Source organism: Xiphophorus hellerii, chromosome 16 (genome assembly GCF_003331165.1).
Source record: "Xiphophorus hellerii strain 12219 chromosome 16, Xiphophorus_hellerii-4.1, whole genome shotgun sequence".
Classification (NCBI taxonomy): Eukaryota; Metazoa; Chordata; class Actinopteri; order Cyprinodontiformes; family Poeciliidae; genus Xiphophorus; species Xiphophorus hellerii.
In genome coordinates this window covers 146,660-169,147 of record NC_045687.1, presented here as the reverse complement: position 1 = coordinate 169,147, position 22,488 = coordinate 146,660, and the positions used below count along the sequence as shown (strand labels likewise).

Genomic DNA, 22,488 nt, shown 5'->3' with positions numbered 1-22,488 from the left:
ATTTTAATTACTTTAGAAACTAATTTTCTAATGGTTTTTATTCATTAGCATACGACTTTTATCATTTTAGCAGATGGAGAAAAAATAAGCTAAAAGTTTATAAACAAAATGTAAAAAAAGAAAAAAAGATTCAGTTTAATTCAAATATTTGCCAATATTTTTGACATTATTAATATTTAATCTTAAGGCAACAATCATTATTTTAGCCAAAATGAATGGACAAATTACAGACTATACTGATCACAAGTCATCCACAGGATTATTTGATCGTTAATCTCTTTGGGCTCCGTGTTTTACAGTGCTCCAGGGAAAAACTTGGACTAGACCAGGAAGGAAGAATAAAAACATGGCACGAATGTAGTGAACTCATCTAAAGTCTGTTGCACTGCGGACCCTCCAGCTTCAATACCGGCTCCAAACCAACTGGAGGAGAAGTCACAGCCCCGCCCTGAGACCTCACTGGGAATGCTGGGAAATGTAGTCCTGGAAATATTTAATTCTTATAGTTCTATCACAGTAACATTGCATTTATTTCCCACCTAGTGGTCAACATAGGCAATGACATCTTAACATAAATACTCCGACTGCTGCAGTAGTTATTATGGGATGGCGTCTGCCTGCTTCTAGTACAAATTGGCTTAAATCACGTGACAAAATAATTATTACTTATTACAGTCTTACAGTTAGTGCTTCTATGTACAACAATAATAAAGCCAATCAGTGTTGAACAGCGCCCCCATCAGGACTCCTGCCTCACCTGCTGTCAGCTCTATAAATAGGTAGTGTGCATCATGTTCACTGTACAGCGGCTGACCTGCAGAGGCAGACAGACCTGTTCGATGCGTATACACCCCCGCCCCCAAACACCTGTCCTCTGATTGGAGGACATGTGTGCAGGATTCCCGGTTTGCTGGATCCTCAGTCAGATGATCCTGTTAGTGTTTTTACAGCCCTGATCTGCAGCCAGCAGGAATTACATCATCAATAATCCAGCTGAAGTTATTTATTTAATCCTGAGGATTAATGTTGCTCACTGATCTGGGTCCTCCCGGATCCGACTGGATCACTAGAAAAGTTCTGACTGAGGACCAGAAAGGACGAAACCTGCAGACGACCCCAGGTTCTGAACCCGATTGTTTTGGGTCAACCTGGATGAGGACAGCAGCCGTATCAACGCTGCCCCCTGCTGGACGCCCGTATTTACACACGTCCACATCAGCTCTGCCCCGGTCTCTGTGCAACTCAGCGGGTCGGAACCAACAATGGGACCCGAGAGGAGATATCTGGTTCAGCAACACGACTCGTCAGGAACATCCGGGTTCCTGACGATGTCACGGCTTCTGAGCCACGAGGGATCGACGGTCTGAGGACCGGGCCTCCTGAGGTTCTGATGAACATCGCCTTCAGTTGGACCGGACCGTCGGGTTCTCATCTCCGGTCCCTGAGGGCCAACTGCCCGCTGTCTCTGGAGGAGCTGCAGCTCCAAGACGCTCCTCAGAGACTTAAAGACTCCTGGGTTTCTGTGGCGTGAAGCGCCTGGTGGAGCGTCCTGGAGCGCCGTTTCCTCGGACCACTTGGAGACAGCAGCTGACTCCCAGGAGCTGCTGAGTGCCTCGTGGCCCCTCTGCGGCGCCACCCGGTGGCTCCTGGGAAGGCCGCGGGCGGACGTCTCAGGAGAAGGACAGGTTGGAGCCATTGGAGATGTGGGAGGTGACGGAGGTGCTCCGGCTGAGCCCCCCGTCGCCGGCGCCGCCACCGCCAGGGCCTCCGGACGCCGTGCGCCTCAGCGGCTGGGGGCTGTTCCTGAGGGCCAGGCTGGGGCCGCGGACGCCCAGGCCGCCGCTGTAGCCGCCCTGCGAGGAGGACGAGGAGGAGCCGGGGGAGGAGCAGGAGAAGGAAATGGGGGGAGGCACGGCGGGAGGCAGCACGGCCAGCGACTGGGAGGAGGCGTGGTAGGAGAGCTGCTGGAGGCCCCGGGCATGCTGGGAGTAGTGGCCGCCGCCGCCGCCGGAGGGCCACTCCCGGGCCTGGCGCTCCCGGCCGTCGCGCTCGTCGCGGTACAGCTGCGGCGTGCTCTGGTGGTGCTGGTACAGCTGCTGCTGGTGGTGAGAGGGGACGCGGGCTCTTGGCTCGGCCCGCCCGAAGCCGCCGCCGTGGTTCTGGCCGCGCCAGGCAGGGCCGGCCGGCGAGTTCTGGAGGCCGTGGCTCCAGTGGCCGCCGGAACGCGGGCCGGGCCGGGCCGGCCAGCCTCCGGGACCGGCGGCCGGGCCGGGCGGCGGGTAGCCGTCGGCGGCGCCCAGCGCCATGCCGCTGAAACCCAGCCGCAGGCTCTCCGAGTCGAACGCCTCCACCTCCCGGGCCTGGCGCTCCAGCAGCGTCCGGATCCGCTCCGACCGCTCCGCCTGCAGCGCCACCATCTCCTCCTCGATCTGCGGGGAGAGGTTGGTCAGAACGGGTCAGAACCGGGTCGGTAACGGGTCGGGACGGGGTCGGAGCCGTACCCTCTGCTCCAGCAGCGCGCGGCGCAGCGCCACCCGCGCCTCCAGCTCCTGTGCCTCGCGGTCGTGCGTCCCGTCCGTGTGGATCTTGATCTTGCTCTGGTAGGCGTTGAGCAGCTCCAGCTCCTGCTGCAGCTGCAGCCGCAGCGCCTGCTGCTCCGCCTCCTGCGTCTCGTCCAGCCGCAGCTGCGGGGACAAATGCTGGGTCAGAACCTGCAGGTTTGGCTAGGGGGCGCTACGGCGGCCCAAATGGTTTTGTGTTAAAAAATGTGAATTTGAAAATTTGATGAGATAACTTTGTTATTGGAAGACAGCATGTGATAAAATACAATCATTTAAAATTGAGCATTTCTCACAACTATAAACTTAACCAGTCTGCTTCTGCTACTGGTTTATAAAAACCATTTAAAACAAACACTCAGCCTGGCAGGGGTAATTAAAGCCTGGGGGCCCGCCAGGCTGAAACCCTGGGAAGCTGCTACTGGGTCAGAACCGGCTTGCCTTGCTGACGGCCTGCGTGGACAGCATGTCGTTGACCGAGTGGTCGTACTGCTCGGCCAGGATGGCCAGCTTCCGGGTCTGCTCGTCCTTCAGCCGCTTCAGAACCAGCTTGTGTTCGGACCGGGGCGTGGTCTCCAGCAGGTGGTTCCGGAGCGCCTTGTACTGCCGGGTCTGGATCTTGCAGGTCTCCTGGAACTGCCTTTTGATCTGGACCTCTTTGGACTGAAATGAACACAGACGGGTTAGAATCTCTGCGGGTGCCGGCCCGGCCCACGGGCCTCCAGGACGGTTCTGACCCGGCTACCTTGAGGCTCTTGGGCTGCTGCCGGACCTCCACGGCGTGTTTCTGCCGCAGTTCATCCTCGCGCCGCTTGTTGTACTCCATCTGGTTGGTGAGCTCGGTCTGGTGCTGGGTCCGGATCAGCTCGGCCCGGGTTCTCTGGACTGAACCGAGCTGCCGGAACTCCAGCTCCTGGGTGGACTCGTGGTGCCGCAGCAGCATGGCGCACTCCAGGTCCTTCTGGATCTGCTTCTTGTTCAGCTCCTGGGGCGACAGCAGAGTTATGAGGCGGCGGGTCCGGATCGGGTTCTGCAGCGGTTCTGGAGCGGCCTTACCTCTCGCAGCAGGTCCTGCTCCAGGTTGTGGCGGGCCAACAGCATTTTCCTCTTGTACTGGCGGCACTGCAGGTCGTAGTACTGCCTCTGGCGCCGCAGCAGGCCGGCCTCCTCCTCCGCCATCAGCTGCTGCATCACCTCCTTCTGCTGGATCAGCCACTCCTGCTTCTCCCTTTTGGGGGTCGACTGGTTCTCACTCAGCTCCTGCTCCGGAGGGGAGGGGACCCGGATCAGGACCGGATCAGGGGCCGGGCCGTCTCTTGCTCCGTCTCCGGCTCTTACCTCCTTCAGCAGCTCCTTGCGGTGGCGGTACTGGCGCTTCTGGGAGTCCAGCAGACAGTTGAGCTCCTTCTTCTGTTGGCCCAGGATCTGCTGCTGGAACTTCTTCTCCTCGGCCAGAGCGGCTTTGACCTACAGGATGCGCAGAGCGGAGACGTCAGGCACCGAGAGCGGGAGCGAGAGCGGGACCGGACGAGCGGCCGAAGCGGACCTCTTTCTCCAGAACGGCCTGGTTCTTGCGGGCCAGCTTGTCGAGCTCGGCGGAGAAGCCGGTCCTCTGGGTGTCCAGCTCCTTGTCCAGTTTCAGCTGGTGCTCGTCCATCTCGGCCTTCAGCTTGTTCTCCAGGCCCAGCAGCTGCTTCTGGTGCAGCTGCCGCATGCGCTTGTAGCCGGACATCTGGTCCCGCAGCGCCGAGCCCTGCTCGTGCTCCTGGATCTGACGGGTCACCTGGGGGACGGCGACATGTCACACATCCGCCTGGACACGGGCCGGGACCCGTCCTCTCTGAAACCTACCAGGGAGGCGGTCCGGATGGTGGCGAAGTGGTCCCGGTTCCGGTAGAAGGCCCGGCGGCGCCCGGCGGAGGGGGCCTGCGGCTGCTCCAGCTCCGGCTGGTACGGGTCGTCGTAGATGTTGTCCTGACCCTGCAGAGGAGGGAGGCGTTAGAGAGGGTCCCGACCCCGAACCCGACCCGACCCCTGGGCTCACCGTGGGGCGGTGGATGATGGAGCTGTTGGAGGTGACGGTGTTCTCGCCCTCCTGCAGGATGGCCATGTCGCCGCTGCTGTCGTCGGAGGCGTCCGCCAGACTGTTGACGGAGCTGGACTGGGAACTGGCTGAAATGGACATACTGGGAACAGACTGGGAGCTCTCCATGCTGTTCACCGTGCCGCCCTGCAGCAGGTAGGGCTCTGCCTCCTAACACACACATATACACACACCATGAGGGCGGCACAGCAACCCGACCCGGTTCTGGTACCTCAGAACTAGGGCTGTATAATTAAATCGATTCTACAATATTTATCGATTTTTCCTCCCTGAGTATCGATACGTTAAACCATAGGGGTCCACAGGCTTGTATCGTCTTAACATGTCTGGTTTGTGACGGCGTAGCAGCAAGACTCCGCCTCCCCCAGTCTCACTTTCAACTTGTGCTTAAAGTGCACATTATTAACTACACACCAGTTTTTAAATTGTGTTAATAAGCCAAGTAAAACCGGAGTTATGCTGAAATAAGTAAACCATATTTTTCTGAATGTCAGAGAAATGTCAAAAACAGGCTTTTCCGGTTATGTGAAAGGGAATGAGCTTCCAAAGGTAAAAAAACGAAACGCAACATCAGATTATTTTGCTTTTGGAAATCTCAAATCTTCAATAAATAACGATGGGCTGTATTTTGTTGCTAAGAAACAAAGTAAAGTTGCGCAAGTAACTGAAAGAGAAGCGGTAACGGCGGTGAGATTGCGAAATTAATGCAAAGTTTGGATATCGGAGCGACTGGTGGCATCCACTTCGTAATTTGTTTTTAGCTTAGTGGTTTCTGTTCTGTACATAAAGGTTTACCTGAAGAATGAACGAGCTGCATGCAGTGGCGCGTTGTTTTGAAAACGAAGAGGGGAAACCTACAGCCGCAGTCTGGGCGCAGTGAGGATTGTCATGATGGCGGATCGATCATTCTTATTAGCAACTGACAGAGTATCAGAGACTGAGAGAACGATGAGATCCTTGCAGTTTGAGAGGCAGCTACTCAGAGATCCAAGCAGGGGAACGGCGGCGCTGCGCTGCTGCAAGGAGTCGATCACTACGGGGTGAGGCAGAGCCGCCCCCCCAGCAGCTAGTAGTAAACAGCTTACAGCCACGGCTAACTCCGGGAGCCAACATAGAAAAGTCTTTTCCCTACAGTCCAAAAAAATTTTTTTCATCCCCCCCCCACACAACTATACACTTTTGGCATCTTGTTTTGACCTATGATGTTTTGTCAAAAGCGAATGATGAATTGCCTTCTTTTTCATGCTAATGTTATAAAACTGTTTGCAATATTTTTACACCAGTGTAAGAAATGTACGGTATATATTGTCATTCTAAATTATCAAAACCATTCGTTATGAATATTTGAGGGTTTCACAGTGAACAAATTAACATTTTTCCAAATCAGATTTTGTTTTTCTGACTCAGGGTCTAAAACGCAGCCACAGTATGCGGGACAGAAACAAATTAAGTGCAATCATTTGCATATTGAGAGTCTACAGAGGCTGATAATCGCCCCACTCAGCTCCTGGATCACTGTGGAAACTTAAGAGTTTTATGTCAGATCCACATGAATTAAATGACAGAAACTAATTTTCTCACTGCATCTTAAATTCATTTTGTCCAGCTGTTAGTCTCTGTCCAATCAGAGCCAGGTATTGTGTAGTTGGTGCTTTTAATCAGTTTTCATTTAATTAAATCCAATTGAAAACTAATTCAATCCAAGTCTATGGAACACAAAATGTCATCAAAATCCCTCTGTCCCTCTAAAATCTTTCAGAAAATCATAAAAGTGTATTGAATCGTACAGTTTGCCGAATATCGTGATATATATCGTATTGTGAGCAGAATATCGTGTCTCCAGCCCATCTCTCCACCTTCCAGCTGAGGGGAGGAGCCAGGAGCAATTAACCAATCAGAACTCAGTCAGCTCTGTTGCTAGGTCGATCCCCCTCTGCGATTCAGTTGTGTCCAAAATAATAGCAGTCCCAATTCACTAGCAAGTTAAATCAGTTTTTGTTTGAATTTCAACTGCAGTAAGTTTCTAGAAGTTTAGTAAAGGTCTAGAAAACCAACAGACCCAACAGGCCTGATGTTCCTGCTGCTGAGAAACTGAAAGGAGAGTTAAAAAATAGCAGTGCTGAGTTCAATCAGTGAGGTCATTGATTATGTGAATAAATAGGTGTTGAACAGGTGACCCTTATGTAAGGATCAAGGCAACTGACATGCTGGATGTGGATTTGTTCTTGAACAACAGAGTAACATGGGTCGTTCAAGACACTGTTCAGAAAAAAAGCGTTCTTTGATCAAAACTTAATAAAAGAGGAAAACCTATAAAGAAGTGTAGAAAATGATGGACTGTTCAGCTAAAATGGTATCAAATGCTTTAAAACAGCAGCCAGAACCAGAAAGTTGAGAAAGAAAAAGAAAAATTATTGGAAGGGATCGAAGAATAACCAAAATGGAAAATGATCAGCCAGCGATCAGCCAATGATCAGCCAATGATCAGCTCCAGGAGGATCACAGAAGATCTGCGATTGGGTCCGAGTTCTGCAACAATCAGACGACGTTGATGTGAAGCCAAGCTACCAACAGGAAGCCCCACAAAGTCCCACTGTTAAAAAATGATGCGCTGAAGCGGCTACAACATGAACATATTGATTAGCATAAAAACAAATGGAGTAATATTTTATGGACTGATGAAAGTAAAATTGTTCTTTCTGGTTCTAAGGGCCACAGACAGTTTGTCAAACTCTGTAAACTCTGAATTCAGCCACGGTGAAGACGATAAAGCAAGGTGGTTCAAGCATCATGATGTGGGATGTTTCTCATGTTGTTGGTCTTATTTATCGGATACCAGGGATCATGGATCAATTTGAGTACAACAGAATACTTGAAGAAGTCATGTTGCTAAATACTGAAGAGGAAATGCCCTGGAAATGTTTGTTTCAACAAGACAATGAGCCCAAACTCACAGCAGGCAGCAAAACCATCAGACCAACAGAATTCACATAACAGAGAGGCAGCACAATCTCTGGACCTTAATCCATAGAAAACTTGACATAAAACATGATGTTCATGAGGCAAAACCAAGAAATACAGAGGAACATGGTTCAGTTGTCCTGGGCTGCAGATTTATTCCTAAAATACAGGTTTATAGAAGATAGGTTTATATTTTATGCATTTAAATCCGGCAGAGCGGACCAATCACAGCGCGCAGCAGAGCGGACCAATCACAGCGCGCAGCAGAGCGGACCAATCACAGCGCGCAGCAGAGCGGACCAATCACAGCGCGCAGCAGAGCGGACCAATCACAGCGCGCAGCAGAGCGGACCAATCACAGCGCGCTGCGGCTGCTCGATCTTTTAAGTTGACCTCAGCAGGGGTCGCGCTCCTCCTTCCACTCAAACTGGACGCCGACTGACCTGTATGGATATTTACATCGACCTCCTGTGAGGAATCATGTTTCTTTAGAGAACTCTACATCAAGGTCAGAGTTCAAACCCGCCGTGTTAGCTCTGGTTTAGGGGTTGAACCAATTAGTCGACTCTAGGACGTCTCGCGAGTTTTTACATTTCATGTCGACTAGTCGCAGTCATGTGATTGCCGGTGGTGACAGCCTGTGCTGATCTGACAGCACAGTATACGTCACAAGACACAAGAAAAATAAGTTAATACATTAGTTTAAATGATATGTAGATGGATGCATATTTGTGGTTTTACAGTGTTTTTAAAAGGAGATGGAGTTGCAGCTGCAGTCCACTACAAAACACGAGCCGTCTAAAACTCGCCCCCTTCCCGCTAAGGATGTCACTTAGCCGGCTCGCGAGTGTCTTTGTCACGACGATCTAACTAATACATTATGATGTTATGTTGCTGATTAAATAAAAGCCTGTAGTTGGTAATGACAGTGTATACTTGTCTGACATATATATAGCCGTGAGTTCGTGCTAAGAATGACACTTTGTGCTTAGAAGTGTCATCAGATCAGCTGTCAGAATGTATGACACTCTGACAGCAGATCTGACAGAACACTGGCTACAAAATGGCGTCTTCAAAACAGATCGAGGACAAGCCCGCATCTTGTCAAACAGGTAGAAATTCGTCAACAGTGTGGAAATATTTCACTAAAGATGACTCTTCTGGTTTAACTACCGTAACATGCAAAATCTGCAAAGCTGTGCTGAAGTACAACAAAAGTACGACCGCGATGCACAGTCATTTGAAAAGGCATCCGCTAATGCTAGCTCCTGAACAACCGGCTCGATCCAGTCAGTTGTCAGTAACTTCATTCATGAAATGTACGTGTGTGTGTGTGTGTGTGGGGGGGGGGGGGGGGGGGGGGTGTCAATATTTGCCGTGAAAATAGCTAATAAAGCCTCCAAGTAGTTGTGAAGGGTTTTTGCGCTTACGTCACTATGACGTCACCGCGACTAGTCGACATCGACTCGACTATTATCATGATGTAGTCGACCTTAAAAAATATGTAGTCGTTCAACCCCTACTCTGGTTGTGCAGCTCTATGAACCGCAGGAATAACTTGTAGTAGTGAATTCAGAGGAGCGTTGAGGAGAGGTGAGAATGATTTATCTTTGTGAACAAAGAATGATGTGGGGCGTTTCCATCTCAACTCGCTGCCCAGCGTGTGGCGCTGTCTTCCCTGTAATCGAACCAGCGCTAACCTCATCATGCAGGTTCAGCCGGTGAGGAGCTTTCACTCTGGTTTTATATTATTTTATTTTTATTTCTATTATTATTTTTCCGGTTATACGAAGCATCAAACCGTATCAAATGCTTTGTCCACTTAGTCAGACAGAGTTAATGAGCGCAGAGATCTGAGAAACTAAAACTGTTTCTGTGACTCTTATTAAAAACTCAACAGAAATGTTAGAGCTACTAAAACCACATTAGCAGGATTAAATTAAATCTCCGTTTGTTGCTCATCTCTCAATAAATAAATGTTACATTTATGTCTTTGTGCTCTGTGTTAAAATATTAGCATTATGGCCCCTGAAGCCCTGAGGGCCTCATGGAGCCGCTGACTTCATTTGGATTAAACAGAAATGCAAATAATTCATATTTATTTTAATTGTATTTTTTGATTTGTTGTTTCTAAGACAGGTTGTGGGTTTAAATATCGTTTCACTGGCCATGTTTTCCCATAACATATAATTACCCAGTAATATTGTTACTTTTCCTGTCCACTTAACATCTTTTACTACAAAAACATGGTGGACCGCCCGCCGGGCTGAGCAGCTTTGCTGAGGGAAACTCTGTATACACCATGGTTTCTCTCAGTGGGCGGGCCTTCCAGAGCTGCACGGACCAATCGCAGTGCTCCAAGGGGTCAGAGTCTGTCCTAGAGGGTCGTACCTCGTCGTCGTCGCCGCCCTCGGACGGTGGCCCGTTCTGTTGCGTCTCCTGGAACAGGATCTTCTTCATCTTGCGGTACTGCAGGTTGTCCAGCTCCCGCACGGCGTCCTTCGTCCGCGCAATCAGGTCCATGATGACCGTCAGCGGGCGCTCGCGGCTCAGGAAGCGGTGCTGCAGGAGACAGCAGAGGCTAAACAGAACCAGAACCACAGGCGGAACCCAAACAGGGACCAGAACCAGAACAGGAACCAGAACCAGAGGGCTTACATTCAGCAGGACGTCTGAGGTGGGACGGTCCTGAGGGATCTTCTGCAGACACGAGTCCACGAAGCTGCGGAACGAGTCGGACCTGCAGGGGCACTAGGTGTTAGGAACTGAGAGGACAGAGGACACTGGGAGGACGGTTTATTGGATGGACAGATGGTCCGTTGGACGGACGGTCCGATGGACGGACGGCGTCTCACCAGTGGTTGGACTGCAGCACTGGGCTCTCGTTCTGGGCGATCTGGTACAGGGCGCTCATGGCGTTCATGTTGAAGAGCGGCGGCTTCCTCTCAGCTGGGAACAGAGCAGAGATGCGTTAGGACCCGACGGTTCCGCCCAGATGGGGACCGGGTCGGGTTTTACCCACCCAGCTCGATGCCGGTGATGCCGAGCGACCAGACGTCCACCTTCCCGTCGTACTGACCCTCGTCCATGGCCAGGATCACCTCTGGAGCCATCCTGCAACGCAGACCGGGTCAGACGGAACCGACCTGTCAGGCTGGCACAACACTTCATGACCAGTTTGGGCCAGAACGCGACCGGATAGTCAGAGCTCACCAGTACGGCGTTCCGACGAAGGAGTTGGCCGGAGACACGATGGAGGCCGACCCAAAGTCGCCCAGCTTGACCTGACCCGGTTCCGTCAGCAGGATGTTCCCGGCCTTCACGTCCCTGAAACACAGACTGACCTGTTAGAGACGGGCTGCAGGGATCCTCCAGAACCCAACCAGAACTCTCTCTGTGGCAGAACCAGGATGGACATCAGATGGTGGTGGATGGTGTGAGAGGTTCTGACCACAGACACCAGAGTGAGCCCAGACAGAACCGCCCTGGTACCAGGACCGAGCGAAGCATCGACACGTATTTAATCTACGATGGTTGAATCGGCTCCATTGCAGCCATCGCTGTTCGTAAAATAAACTTTCTGCACCAAATTCACTGCTAGTGTCGTTTATCTGACATCCTGCGAATGCATCACTCCCCCGCTTAACCTGAAAACGTTCTGCCTGACTCGCAGTGCGGGAAGGAAACGGCGACTGAAGGAAAGACAAGGAGACTGAAGGCAGATGGACTCGTTCTGAAGGCAAACAGAACCGGATCGATAAGCTGGCCATGGTCTGGGTTTTAGAAGAACGATGTCAAACAAACTGATAATAGCCAAAAGGCAGCAGTTAAACAGATTTATTTAGACATCATTCGGTGTTTCTGGAACTGAATCTCTGGAAACCTTTTGAAGAGATCGGTTCATGAATATTAACGTCTGATTACAGCTTTGCATCATCTCTTTTAGAACCACTTTGTGTTTGAATCTCACATGAGGAGCGTGGGGTATTCACGGTGGTATTTCTGTTCTTGTTCTGGCTCTGCAGACATCGCCTGAACTTGGCGCCTTGCCTGGTTTGATGCGCCGTATTCCCAGGATGTAAACGGTTTGGAGAAGCTCTGATGGCTGCGAGTCAGTTTTTTTGATTTTCCGATGCATCAGAACCGCGAGAAAACATGAATCTGGGTGAGCAGCCCTCCCCTGATTGGTTCCTGCACCAGAACCCGTCGGACCGGTTCATGCTGTTCCTTGGCGGTTACGCCATCAGAACGATCAGGTAAGAAACGGCCCAGTCAAAGCACCGCCGGCAGCCAGTGGCAGTGAGCAGCGCAGCTCCTCCAGAGGAGGACTGGAGCAGATTTGGACCAATCAGAGAAATCCACCATTTAACAGCCAGATGTCGCGCTGACTGTAAATAATGTCCACAAAAAAGGAGAAAAATCTGCTTCCATTAAGTTATTATGATAACTGCTATAGATGAGTTTCATGTTTCATACTCCAGAAGACATTCTCAGCACAAACAGCTCCAATCAGGGGTGTCCACAGTGTGGTTCGGGGGCCATTTATGGCCCTTGGACTGATGTGATGCAACCGATTATTTGTAAACAGGGAAAAATTATTGCTGACATAATTTTCTTTCAATGGAAAATGCAACCAAAAGTATTGATGTTTGATAAACAGCTTTTGTAATAAATATTATTCAAGGATTCTGCTAGGATAGGATCTGAGGCCTGACCCAGCCAGGGTCCGACATCAGCAGGTCAACTGACCCGACCTCAACCACAGATTCTGGAACGGTTCTGGACCGAACTTCCACCAAACATCTGCAAGGACCAGCCTGAAGCTCATCACCTGAGGAACATCTCAACAGGTGAGACTGAAGCAACTGGTGCTAATGGAGCTAATGGAGCTAACAAGCCAACAGAGCTAAAGGCAAGGCAGGTGATTTTATTTATAAGCACATTGAACAAGGCAATTCAAGAAACCCAGCTGTGCTAACGAACGTAATGTGGTTAATAGAGCTAACAGTTCTAACAGAGCTAATGTAACTAACAAGCCAACAGAGCTCACAGGGCTACAAGAGCTCATGGTATTAAAAGAGCTAACAGTGTTAACAGTGCTAATGGTGCTAAAGAAGCTAACAGCGCTACAGAAGCTAACAGAGATAACAGTGTTAACAGAGCTAAAGGAGCTGACAGAGCTAACGGCACTAATAGAGCTAGCGGAGCTAATGGCGCTAACGGCACAAACAGCGCTTACACTGCTAGAAGAACTAAAGAAGCTAACACACTTTACTGAGCTAATGGCGCTAAAGGAGCTAGCGGAGCCAACAGCGTTAACAGAGCCGAAGTAGCTAACAGAGCTAATGGTGATAAAGAAGTTAACAGAGCTGGCACCGCTAAAGGAGCTAATGGCGCTAATGGCACTAACAGTGCTATCGGAGCTAGGCAGCAGCTGTACCTGTGGATCATGTTGTGAGAGTGCAGGTAAGCCAGACCCTGCAGCGCTCCGTGGGTGATGGCGGCGATCTCCACCTCCTGCAGCGGCTTCTTGTGGACTGAGGACAGAAACAAGGTGAGACCCAGCAGGAAGACAAGATGGCCGACACGCAGAGCTCAACTGACCTTCCAGGAGGTCAGAGGCCGAGCCAAGGCAGTACTCCATCACCAGCTGAGGGACAGACAGACAGTTAGCGGGGATCGACCCGAAGGAGGCGGAAACACGGCAGCCGGTACCTACCCACGCCGTGTGTTCCTTCAGGTAGCAGCCCAGGTACTCGATGGTGTTGGGGTGTCGCAGCTTCTGCAGAAACTTCACCTCCTTGATGATGTCCTGCCATTTCTGCACATCACAACATGCTGCAGTTACTGGCAGACAGGAAGTGAGCTCAGAGCACCCTGGTGGGTGGAGCCACAGCCTCAGGAACTCATGACATCACACGGGGGCGGCGCTGTTACCTCATTGGTCTGCTTGCCACTGTAGGACATCTTCTTAATGGCCACCACCTCATTGCTGCGTCCGTCACGCGCCTGGAGGCACACGAAAGACAAACATCCAATCAGGGGGAGCGACCGAGACCAGGACCGGAACCGGTCCTGGTTCGGGTCCCAGAACTAAATCCGGGACCCGAACTCGTCCTAGAACCAGAACCGGGACCAGAACCAGGACCGGTACCAGAACCAGAACCGGGACCAGAACCTGGACAACACACAGGACCGAGACCACAAACGAGACTGGGACCAGAACCAGGACCGGAACCAAGACCAGAACCAGAGGTTTTCTCAGTGAATTAACTGTTGAGACCCAGAGAGTCAAACTAAGAATCAAATGTTGTTTAGATCTGATTTGGTTCCGAGTCACTGATCTAATCTCTGCTACACCTTCACAAAAAATAAGACTAAATTAAAACAAGTTTTAATGAGTGACTCCGCTTAATAAAATTCCTCATAAACATTGATTTATTGCAGTGGCTCTCAATACAAGTTATGTGTTATTTAAGTTATAACTTGGTAAGTTGCTTGATTTTAAACCTGTTCTGGTTTTCCCATCCTGGTGGCTGAGAACCTGGAAGGTGAATATCTGGGAGAATCATAACTTCAGCTCAACGTTCAGAGCACCAGAGACTTTATGGAAACATATTCAGATTTTATTGGTTTAGTGGTTTTAAAGGCTCTACGTTGAAGATAGTAAGAAATAAATGCATAGTTTCTTTTTTTACTGCCAGCTGCTCTGCAGTAGCCTCTCCGCTGTGGGCTAGCGCTAACGCTCAGCAACTCCCGTTTCAATCTCTTCTTCTTAATGTAAGAGTTAAAGAGCTAAACGTAATTAGGTATTTGCTGCCTTTAACAAAAAGAACTAAGTCTACCAAAGCGATGTAGCAGTTCGGCTAGTTTTGATAGAGAAACACACACATACACACGCAGAGAGAGAGAGAGAGAGAGAGAGAGAGAGAGAGAGAAACACTTTCAGGCCTCCTCTGCTCTGTCTGATCAGAACTCTGTTCTGATCCAAACCACTCCGGTCCTGGTTAAACATGGAGTTCTGCAGCGCCGCGTTCAGGAACCGGTCCTGATCGGTTCAGGTTCTGCTGTCGCTCCAGAAACAGAGTACTCACAAAGTAGACGGCTCCGAAGCTGCCGTGTCCGATCTCCCTGAGGTCGGTGAAGAGCTTCTCCGGATCGTCTCTGCAGAACAGATCGGCCACATCGGGGTCCTTGAGGCTCCCCACACGCGCACTGGAGGGCATGGCTGCACCTGGGGACGGGGCGGGGGACGGCACAGGACGTTAGAGGACAGTGGGGACGATGCAGGGACGGCCGGGTGTTGGTGTCCCTGCTTCGTCTCCAGAACCCAAACTTTTTCTGCTTGGTTGGAAAATCTGGAGGAACTGAAGCAGGTCTGATGATTTTCATCCTGAACATAAATCAGTTCCTGCAGAGATAAAGACCAGGTTTCCATGGTAACAAGGACGGAAACGGTTGATCCTGGACGAGTGGCTTCGCTCCCACCGCTCCCTGGAAAACCTGAAAGACTCAGAGTCGCACTTACCTGATTGTTGCATCATCAACGTGAGACATGCGTCAGACTTCAGTAGAAGAAGAAGAAGGCAGACGGTAAAAATAAACAATGGCTGAAAATGATTATGAACTGAAAGCAGCCTGAGTCAGTGAACGCATCACATTCCAACCCACCAGTCCTGGTACCCGTTGTGACTTAGGTCAGAAGCTGCAGCCAACAGAACCTGGTCAGAACCGGGTCAGAAGCTGCAGTCAATGCTCCACAAACGGCCGTTGCTGTAGCTGGGCTTCCTGTTAATCAGCATCTTAACTGAAATCCATCCAGAGACGGCGGCCATCTTTAGTGCCATAAACAGAGCGCTGCTGGGAGACAGCTGCGCTCCGTTTAACTTTCTGATAGTTTTGATGCGTAGCCATGGCAACAAGGTATTGTCTTTACAACTGAGATGAGCTGACTAGCATCTCAGAGGCTCAAATAATCCCTGAACTTTGACCCTACGCCCCAGAGGAAATTCTCTTCCCCTACTCCAACGTCGCTCTAATGCACAACCAGACAAAGATTAATCAGGAGCAGCAAAAGCAAAGGAGGTGGATTAGCTGATATTCAGTTGTAAGCATGAGACGACATACAAAAACAGTCTTCAGTCAGAGGAACTGTTCAGAGTCGCTGGTAGACTGACTGCTACTGGACCCACAGTGGCTGAAGATGCTCTGAGTGACGACAGCGTGTCACTTCTGTTTGGAATGGATAATGATTTTATGAATGGAACAATAAGGATTTTCCTGACTCTCTTCTGTATTTCCGGTTAAACGTGGTCTCTCCTCCTCTCTGAGCTCCAGCCTGTCAGCCAATAGGAGGGTCGATCAGGTAAGAGGCGCAGGTAGAGTTTCAACGTCGACTTTAGTGTTTTAAAGCTCTGCAGCCTCCAGTTCAACTGAAGACCTGGTTCCAGTAACGATGATGGGGACCAGTGAGCTGCGGCTCTGACAGCAGCCATGTTAACCCTTCACATCCTGGAGAACATCGTCTCCTTCACTTCCTGCCTGGGCCGCCGCCGCAGGAAATCCCAAAGAGGAAGCAGCTCCAGCCGGTCACATGTCTGGATCTGAGCCGCCTGCTGAGAATGATCGCTAAGCTAACAATGGAGATTTATCATCTCTACAAGTATAAAAGAGTTTGGCTCACAGACAGAGGACGGCTCCAAAGCAAGAGCTGGAACATCACCGGAGACAGAGACAACGCAGCAACCAGCAGCAATGAACTCTAAACAGCAGGGCTGGAGTCTCTCATCTTGGTTTTGCTCTCCTTTGACATATCGGATCACGGCCGGTTTGAAGCTCAGTTGTTTTTATCACATTTCTGAAAACTTAACTTGCTTTTGTCTTCACTCGCAGACAACAGGCTGAGAGTAAAAAGTGATGTAAGGAACTGGAGCGCATCCCGCCGTCTCCGAAAATAAACCCTTTTGTTGCTAATGGCTGGGAAAGCTTGGTTTTGTTTGCAGCTGAAGATGACTTATGGAAAGCAACGTCTGAGCTGATCGCAGAAAATTATTACACTGCCTTTTAAAAACTACAAATTATAAGGAATGGGAAAGGAAAAACGCCGGGCAACCAGTAAATGTTGCCCACCCACCAACAGTGTTAATCATATGCTAAGAGAGCCAGCAACATCTAGTTTAAAGACATCTACAGCGACAAGGAAAGGTCAGGAAGGGTTAAAACAGCACTAAGCATCTGAATAATAATAATAAAACATAAATGCTAAACCTGCAGAACCGGGTCAGCAACAACAGCACAGCACTGTTTGGTGAAGCTGCTCTGACTCACTGAAGACGAAAGAAATAAAACTCTACATAAAAACAACCTGAGCTTCCATGTTTATGCCCATAATATTTCCACTTGGCTCAGTAATCTGTTCCTGTGAGCTTCAGGGACTAATAATATAAAATCAATAATTTATTGATATGAACAGGACATCTGTTTTTGGGAACAGTAAGCTTTTAACATCCAACACTCTGATTAACTGCTTTTATTCAGAGGGTCATAAAAAATATATTTTAAAATGCAACTAATCTTTATTAGCCTAATCTGACAGATAAACCAGATTTAACTGAAGGAACCGAAGTTCAGTGGTTCGGAAACATTTAGCTAACCTGGAGGAAGAAGAAATTAGATTTAGGCTGCTGAGAAACCTTCTGTACTAGAGACCCTGCTGGCCTTACTGGACCCCAGGTTGGCCCCATGTTTTGACGCTACTGGCCCCCAGGTCCGGACCATATTGGGCCCAGATTCGGACCCGGACGTGGCCGAACTCACCGCAGCTTCTTGAGGTTCCTCTCTGGACCGAAAAACTAACGGTTAGCAGCAAAGCTAGCAGCCAGTCTCGATCCTCATATCGCGGGTTTCCCCTCAGCAGAACTCCTGGTTCATGTCCATCCCGGTTCTTCTGGGTTTTGGAGAGTCGCTGCGGTCCAGCCGCTGGTTCTGGGAGGGTCTGCGGGTCTCTAACTGTCCGCTCCGCAGCTCCGGTCTCCGCCGCTCCTGAGCTAATAGCTTAGCGCGTTAGCTGGCAGGCTAACGGTACCATCAGCTGCTCCGCGGGGTGTGGCTGATGTTTCCTTGCAAATATTCCCGTCCGGACATACTGACCCACCGAACCGGCCTAGAGTGGGCCTAGAACCCGCACCCCATCCTCCGTCTGGACCCGTCCCTCCTCCCGTTTTTTGTTCCTGCTAAACACAAGATGGCACGGACTGCAGGGGCGGGAGTCCGAGCGGCACCAGCTCCACTTCCGGTGAGACTTCCGCTTCAAAAATAAACCGACCTACTTAGAAATGAAGAAGATGATGATGATGATGGTGATGCTGCGAGGCAAGCTGTGGAAAATCACGCATTTCCAGAGCAGCTGCGTGTGACCGTCCGGGAAGCTCTGAACATCTGGGGTCGATTATAATTACCCTAGGTTTAGGGTTTAGGGTTTAAACCCTAAGCATTAGGTTTAATTTACACCACGATCCATAGCTTTTTTTTTTCTATGAACCTTTTTATACCAGATGGTCATGAATCTTGTGCTACAGCAGGATATTAGACAGGTGAACCAGGAATCACAGATGAATTGTTCATCAGGAATCCTCCCTGCTGCTGTGGACTGGTTGATGTAACTACAGACAGAACCGCCTGTCCTCTCCTGAAATTACAGGCATCTCACAAAGAAATGTTCCTTTTGGAAAACAAACAGTGACACCTGCTGGTGATTTTAGATACTGCTGGATTGTTCTCATTGTACCCCACAGCCAGTGCGGGTCGCAGGGCAGCAGCCTAACCAGGGAGACTTCCCTCTGCCCTGCCGGGGGTCAGCTCCTCCAGGGAACCAACGGCTCTTCCCCTCGGTCTCCACTGATCCCCATCCGGCTGCTTCACTCTCTGAACCGCTCCAGTGAAACCTGGAGATCAATCTAAACTAACATTTAGAAAACATTAACTTCTGGAAGCAAAGAAACCAGACAGATGAAATTCAATCACATTTATTAATATAAAGCAATATAAAAAAAAAAGCAAAGAGCAAAAATATATTCAAGTCTCATGAACAGAACAAGGTAAACAGTTTTGACTTTTACAATATTAAACCTCCAGTGGTCCTTCAGTCCACCTCCTCCACAGTGGGCCCCTGGCTGTGGGCTCCTGCCTGCTCTCTGCAGCTCCCAGTGGGCCTCCCTCCCTGGTACAAGTTGCTGATGATGGGGTTGCACACCTTCTCCAGCTCTTTCTGCTGGTGTTGGTACTCGTCTTTCTCAGCCAGCTGGTTGTTCTCCAGCCAGCTGATGGTCTCCTGGCACTTGTCCACCACCTTCTTCTTGTCCTCCTGGCTGATCTTGCCCTTCAAGCTCTCGTCCTCCACGCTGCTCTTCACGGTGAAAGCGTAGGACTCCAGGGAGTTCTTGGCAGCTATCTTGTCCCTCTGCAGCTCGTCCTCGGCTTTGTACTTCTCGGCGTCCTGCACCATCCTCTCGATCTCCTCTTTGCTCAGTCGGCCCTTGTCGTTGGCGATGGTGATCTTGTTCTCTTTGCCGGTGCTTTTGTCCACCGCGGACACGTTCAGGATGCCGTTGGCGTCCACGTCGAAGGTGACCTCGACCTGCGGGACCCCTCGTGGAGCGGGCGGGATTCCCGTCAGCTCAAACCTGCCCAGCAGGTTGTTGTCCTTGGTCATGGCTCTCTCCCCTTCGTAGACCTGGATCAGGACCCCGGGCTGGTTGTCGGAGTAGGTGCTGAACACCTGGGTCTGCTTGGTGGGGACGGTGGTGTTGCGTTTGATCAGGGCCGTCATCACTCCTCCGGCCGTCTCGATCCCCAGGGACAGAGGAGCCACGTCCAGCAGCAGCAGGTCCTGGACGTTCCCCGACGTATCTCCCGTCAGGATGGCGGCCTGGACAGCGGCGCCGTAAGCCACCGCCTCGTCCGGGTTGATGCTCTTGTTCAGCTCCCGGCCGTTGAAGAAGTCCTGCAGCAGCTTCTGGATCTTGGGGATTCGGGTGGAGCCTCCCACCAGGACCGCGTCATGGATCTGGCCCTTGTCCATCTTGGCGTCCCTCAAAGCCTTCTCCACGGGCTCCAAGGTTCCCCTGAACAGGTCGGAGCACAGCTCCTCAAAGCGAGCCCTGGTGATGGAGGTGTACAGGTCCACCCCCTCGAACAGAGAGTCGATCTCGATGCTGGCCTGGGAGCTGGAGGACAGGGTCCTCTTGGCCCTCTCGCAAGCTGTGCGCAGCCTCCTCAAGGCTCTCTTGTTCTGGCTGATGTCCTTCTTGTGTTTCCTCTTGAACTCCTCCACAAAGTGGTTGACCATGCGGTTGTCAAAGTCCTCTCCTCCCAGGTGAGTGTCTCCGGCCGTGGCCTTCACCTCAAAGATGCCGTCCTCGATGGTCAGGACGGACACGTCGAAGGTGCCTCCGCCCAGGTCAAAGATCAGGACGTTTCTCTCTCCCGACTTGCCTTTGTCCAGACCGTAGGCGATGGCGGCCGCCGTGGGCTCGTTGATGATCCTCAAGACGTTGAGTCCCGCGATGACGCCTGCGTCTTTGGTGGCCTGTCGCTGGGAGTCGTTGAAGTAGGCGGGGACCGTGACCACGGCGTTGGACACCTTGTGGCCCAGGTAGGCCTCGGCGATCTCCTTCATCTTCACCAGGACCATGGAGGAGATCTCCTCGGGGAAGAAGGCTTTGTTCTCCCCTTTGTACTCCACCTGAATTTTGGGCCTGCCTCCGTCTGAAAGCACCTCGAAGGGCCAGTGCTTCATGTCGGCCTGCACCACCGGCTCTTCAAACTTTCTGCCGATCAGCCTCTTGGCGTCAAACACCGTGTTGCTGGGGTTCAGGGCCACCTGGTTCTTGGCCGCGTCCCCGATCAGCCTCTCGGTGTCGGTGAAGGCCACGTAGCTGGGGGTGGTCCTGTTGCCCTGGTCGTTGGCGATGATTTCCACTTTTCCGTGCTGGAAAACCCCCACGCAGGAGTAGGTGGTGCCCAGGTCGATGCCGATGGCCACGTTTTTAGCTGCACACATCTTGGCTGGGTTTCCTTTCAGGCCTAAACCAGCAGAGACACACAGGAGGAGAAGGAGGATTATTCCCTCTCAGAAACACTTCATATGCTACACTTTAGGTTTTTACTGGACTGTGTAGCAGGTTTTGCTCCAATCTGACTGCTTCTGCAAAGCTGCGTTCAGCGACGCCTCGGAGACGTTCAAACATCATTTGCTCCACAAATCTGTCCTGTCTTTGACTAAACTCTACAACGTGTGTTTCTCTGTCCCTCCACCAGTTAATAGGAGCATGAATTCAGTCTGTAGTCGCTGCGGGAGCAGAGAAGAAGAAAAGTTAGAACTTACTGTAGTCCAGAGTTTCCTGCGCAGAGCGCTGTGATGCTTCTTTCTCCTCTGCTGGATCTCCTGATGTTCTCTGAAGGTCTCTGAGTCTCTAACTGTCTCAGCTTCGCCCTCACCGCTATTTATACCCCCTCACTCGCTTCTCGCTGCTTCTCCAGCCTTCGGCCAATCACAGGGCGCGGCGAGGCCCCGTGACGTCATGACGTCACCCGCTAGAAGTTTCTCCCAGCTTCTGGTCGCTCCGAGAAAATGTCAGAAAGTGACAGAAAAGCCCGATGAATTCACAACATTTCCAGAAGCTCCCAGAGCGGGAATGACGGAGACAATATTAGAGCAAAAATATCAACATGTTGGTTTAATAAAGCGCAGAAATCCTCCTGAAGGCCGAAGGTTTATTCAATCTGTTGGATATTTCAGGTTTTAGACGGAAGGAGACTCGGAGGACTGGGACTCTCCAGGTTCACTTAAACTCGGATCGGATCTGTTTTAAGGAGAAAGTTGTCTTGATTGAAACCAACTAAAAATATCAGATCAGTTTATTGGGGGAGTTTATAGAAAGTGAAGCATTTCCTGCATGTAGATTTATTGTTATGTTCTCCAGCTTTTAATGGAGAGAAAGAAAATATTTAAACTGAAACAAAATATATAGAAACATTTCTGAGAAATGAGCAGTCAGTGAAACTAGAAACCACCGTTTCTGTTCTACTATTGTCCACCAGATGGCAGCAAAGGGACTGCAGTTCACCGCCATGAGGAACTGACGTCATCATCATCAGTGGTCCCCAACCCCCCAATTGGTACCGGGCCGTGGAAGAATTAATTGAATACTTCCGTCTCGGCGCGCAACACCCCGTGCCCTCGGTCCGCAGCGAATTTTCGAAGTCTTGACCGGTCCGCGGTACAAGACTGACCACTGACCACAATGATCAGTGGTTGGGGACCACTGATCACCATGACTGTTGATGGAGCGATCAGCCATGAACTGCAGTCTGATCAGTGATCAATGATCAGACCGATGACTGTCTGATCAACGAAGTAAAGGCAGACGGAGCAGAACTTCTGTCTCTCCTTCCTGTCCTCCACCTTCCCCAATGGAGCTCCACATTCACTGATTTATTTATGGCTTCAGATGATGTCACAGCTTCAGATGATGTCACTGTGAGCTACTTTTAGACTCTGGATTGTTTGTGAACACAGCTGCACCTGGACTCACCTGGACTCACCTTTCTGCGATGACGTTCAGCTTCTGTTGGTCGGCAGCCTGATCTCTGAAACCCGGAAGCTCAGGTATCTGACCTTTGACCCGCAGCTCGATGCTCATGTGTGACGCCATCAGTGGCTTCAGAAAGCAGTGAGAAAATCTGTTGAGTTTTGATGATTTCAAGTTTTTTTCATTAAAACCATTAAATGTTAAATGTGTGTATGACTGGTGATCAGTGAAGAGTAATAATGAGGAACAACCAGCAGAACCATTTACAACCAGA

General features: G+C 50.6%; 2 protein-coding genes across 2 annotated transcripts; both read right to left on the bottom strand.

The window, feature by feature from the left end:
* Window positions 1-44: 44 nt before the first annotated feature.
* On the bottom strand, window positions 45-17,934 carry LOC116734971 (serine/threonine-protein kinase TAO2-like). Its single transcript, XM_032586527.1, has 20 exons — window positions 17,440-17,934; window positions 14,718-14,857; window positions 13,561-13,632; window positions 13,343-13,444; window positions 13,228-13,273; window positions 13,064-13,160; window positions 10,837-10,950; window positions 10,646-10,737; window positions 10,479-10,572; window positions 10,282-10,363; window positions 10,015-10,185; window positions 4,603-4,812; window positions 4,410-4,538; window positions 4,105-4,341; window positions 3,897-4,025; window positions 3,615-3,818; window positions 3,304-3,543; window positions 3,000-3,221; window positions 2,502-2,684; window positions 45-2,429 (listed from the first exon to the last, which is right to left on the bottom strand). Exons 2-20 carry the CDS (start codon window positions 14,847-14,849, stop codon window positions 1,671-1,673), a joined length of 3,315 nt encoding a protein of 1,104 aa, XP_032442418.1. The 5' UTR covers window positions 14,850-14,857; window positions 17,440-17,934; the 3' UTR covers window positions 45-1,670.
* A 697-nt stretch (window positions 17,935-18,631) lies between these two features.
* Window positions 18,632-21,142, bottom strand: LOC116734943 (heat shock 70 kDa protein 1). The gene is made up of 2 exons (XM_032586483.1): window positions 21,008-21,142; window positions 18,632-20,706 (listed from the first exon to the last, which is right to left on the bottom strand). The coding sequence occupies exon 2, from the start codon at window positions 20,681-20,683 to the stop codon at window positions 18,764-18,766; it is 1,920 nt and encodes a 639-aa protein (XP_032442374.1). The 5' UTR covers window positions 20,684-20,706; window positions 21,008-21,142; the 3' UTR covers window positions 18,632-18,763.
* Between the last annotated feature and the right edge of the window lie 1,346 nt (window positions 21,143-22,488).

Excerpts from the sequence above, each read along its gene's own strand:
- LOC116734943 (XM_032586483.1), bottom strand. The coding sequence starts at position 20,683 with ATGTGTGCAGCTAAAAACGTGGCCATCGGCATCGACCTGGGCACCACC.
- LOC116734971 (XM_032586527.1), bottom strand. The coding sequence starts at position 14,849 with ATGCCCTCCAGTGCGCGTGTGGGGAGCCTCAAGGACCCCGATGTGGCC. Across the intron at positions 10,573-10,645 it reads CATCACCGGCATCGAGCTGG|CTGAGAGGAAGCCGCCGCTC; the intron begins GTGGGTAAAACC and ends CTCTGTTCCCAG. Across the intron at positions 3,819-3,896 it reads GCAAGGAGCTGCTGAAGGAG|GAGCTGAGTGAGAACCAGTC; the intron begins GTAAGAGCCGGA and ends CCTCCGGAGCAG.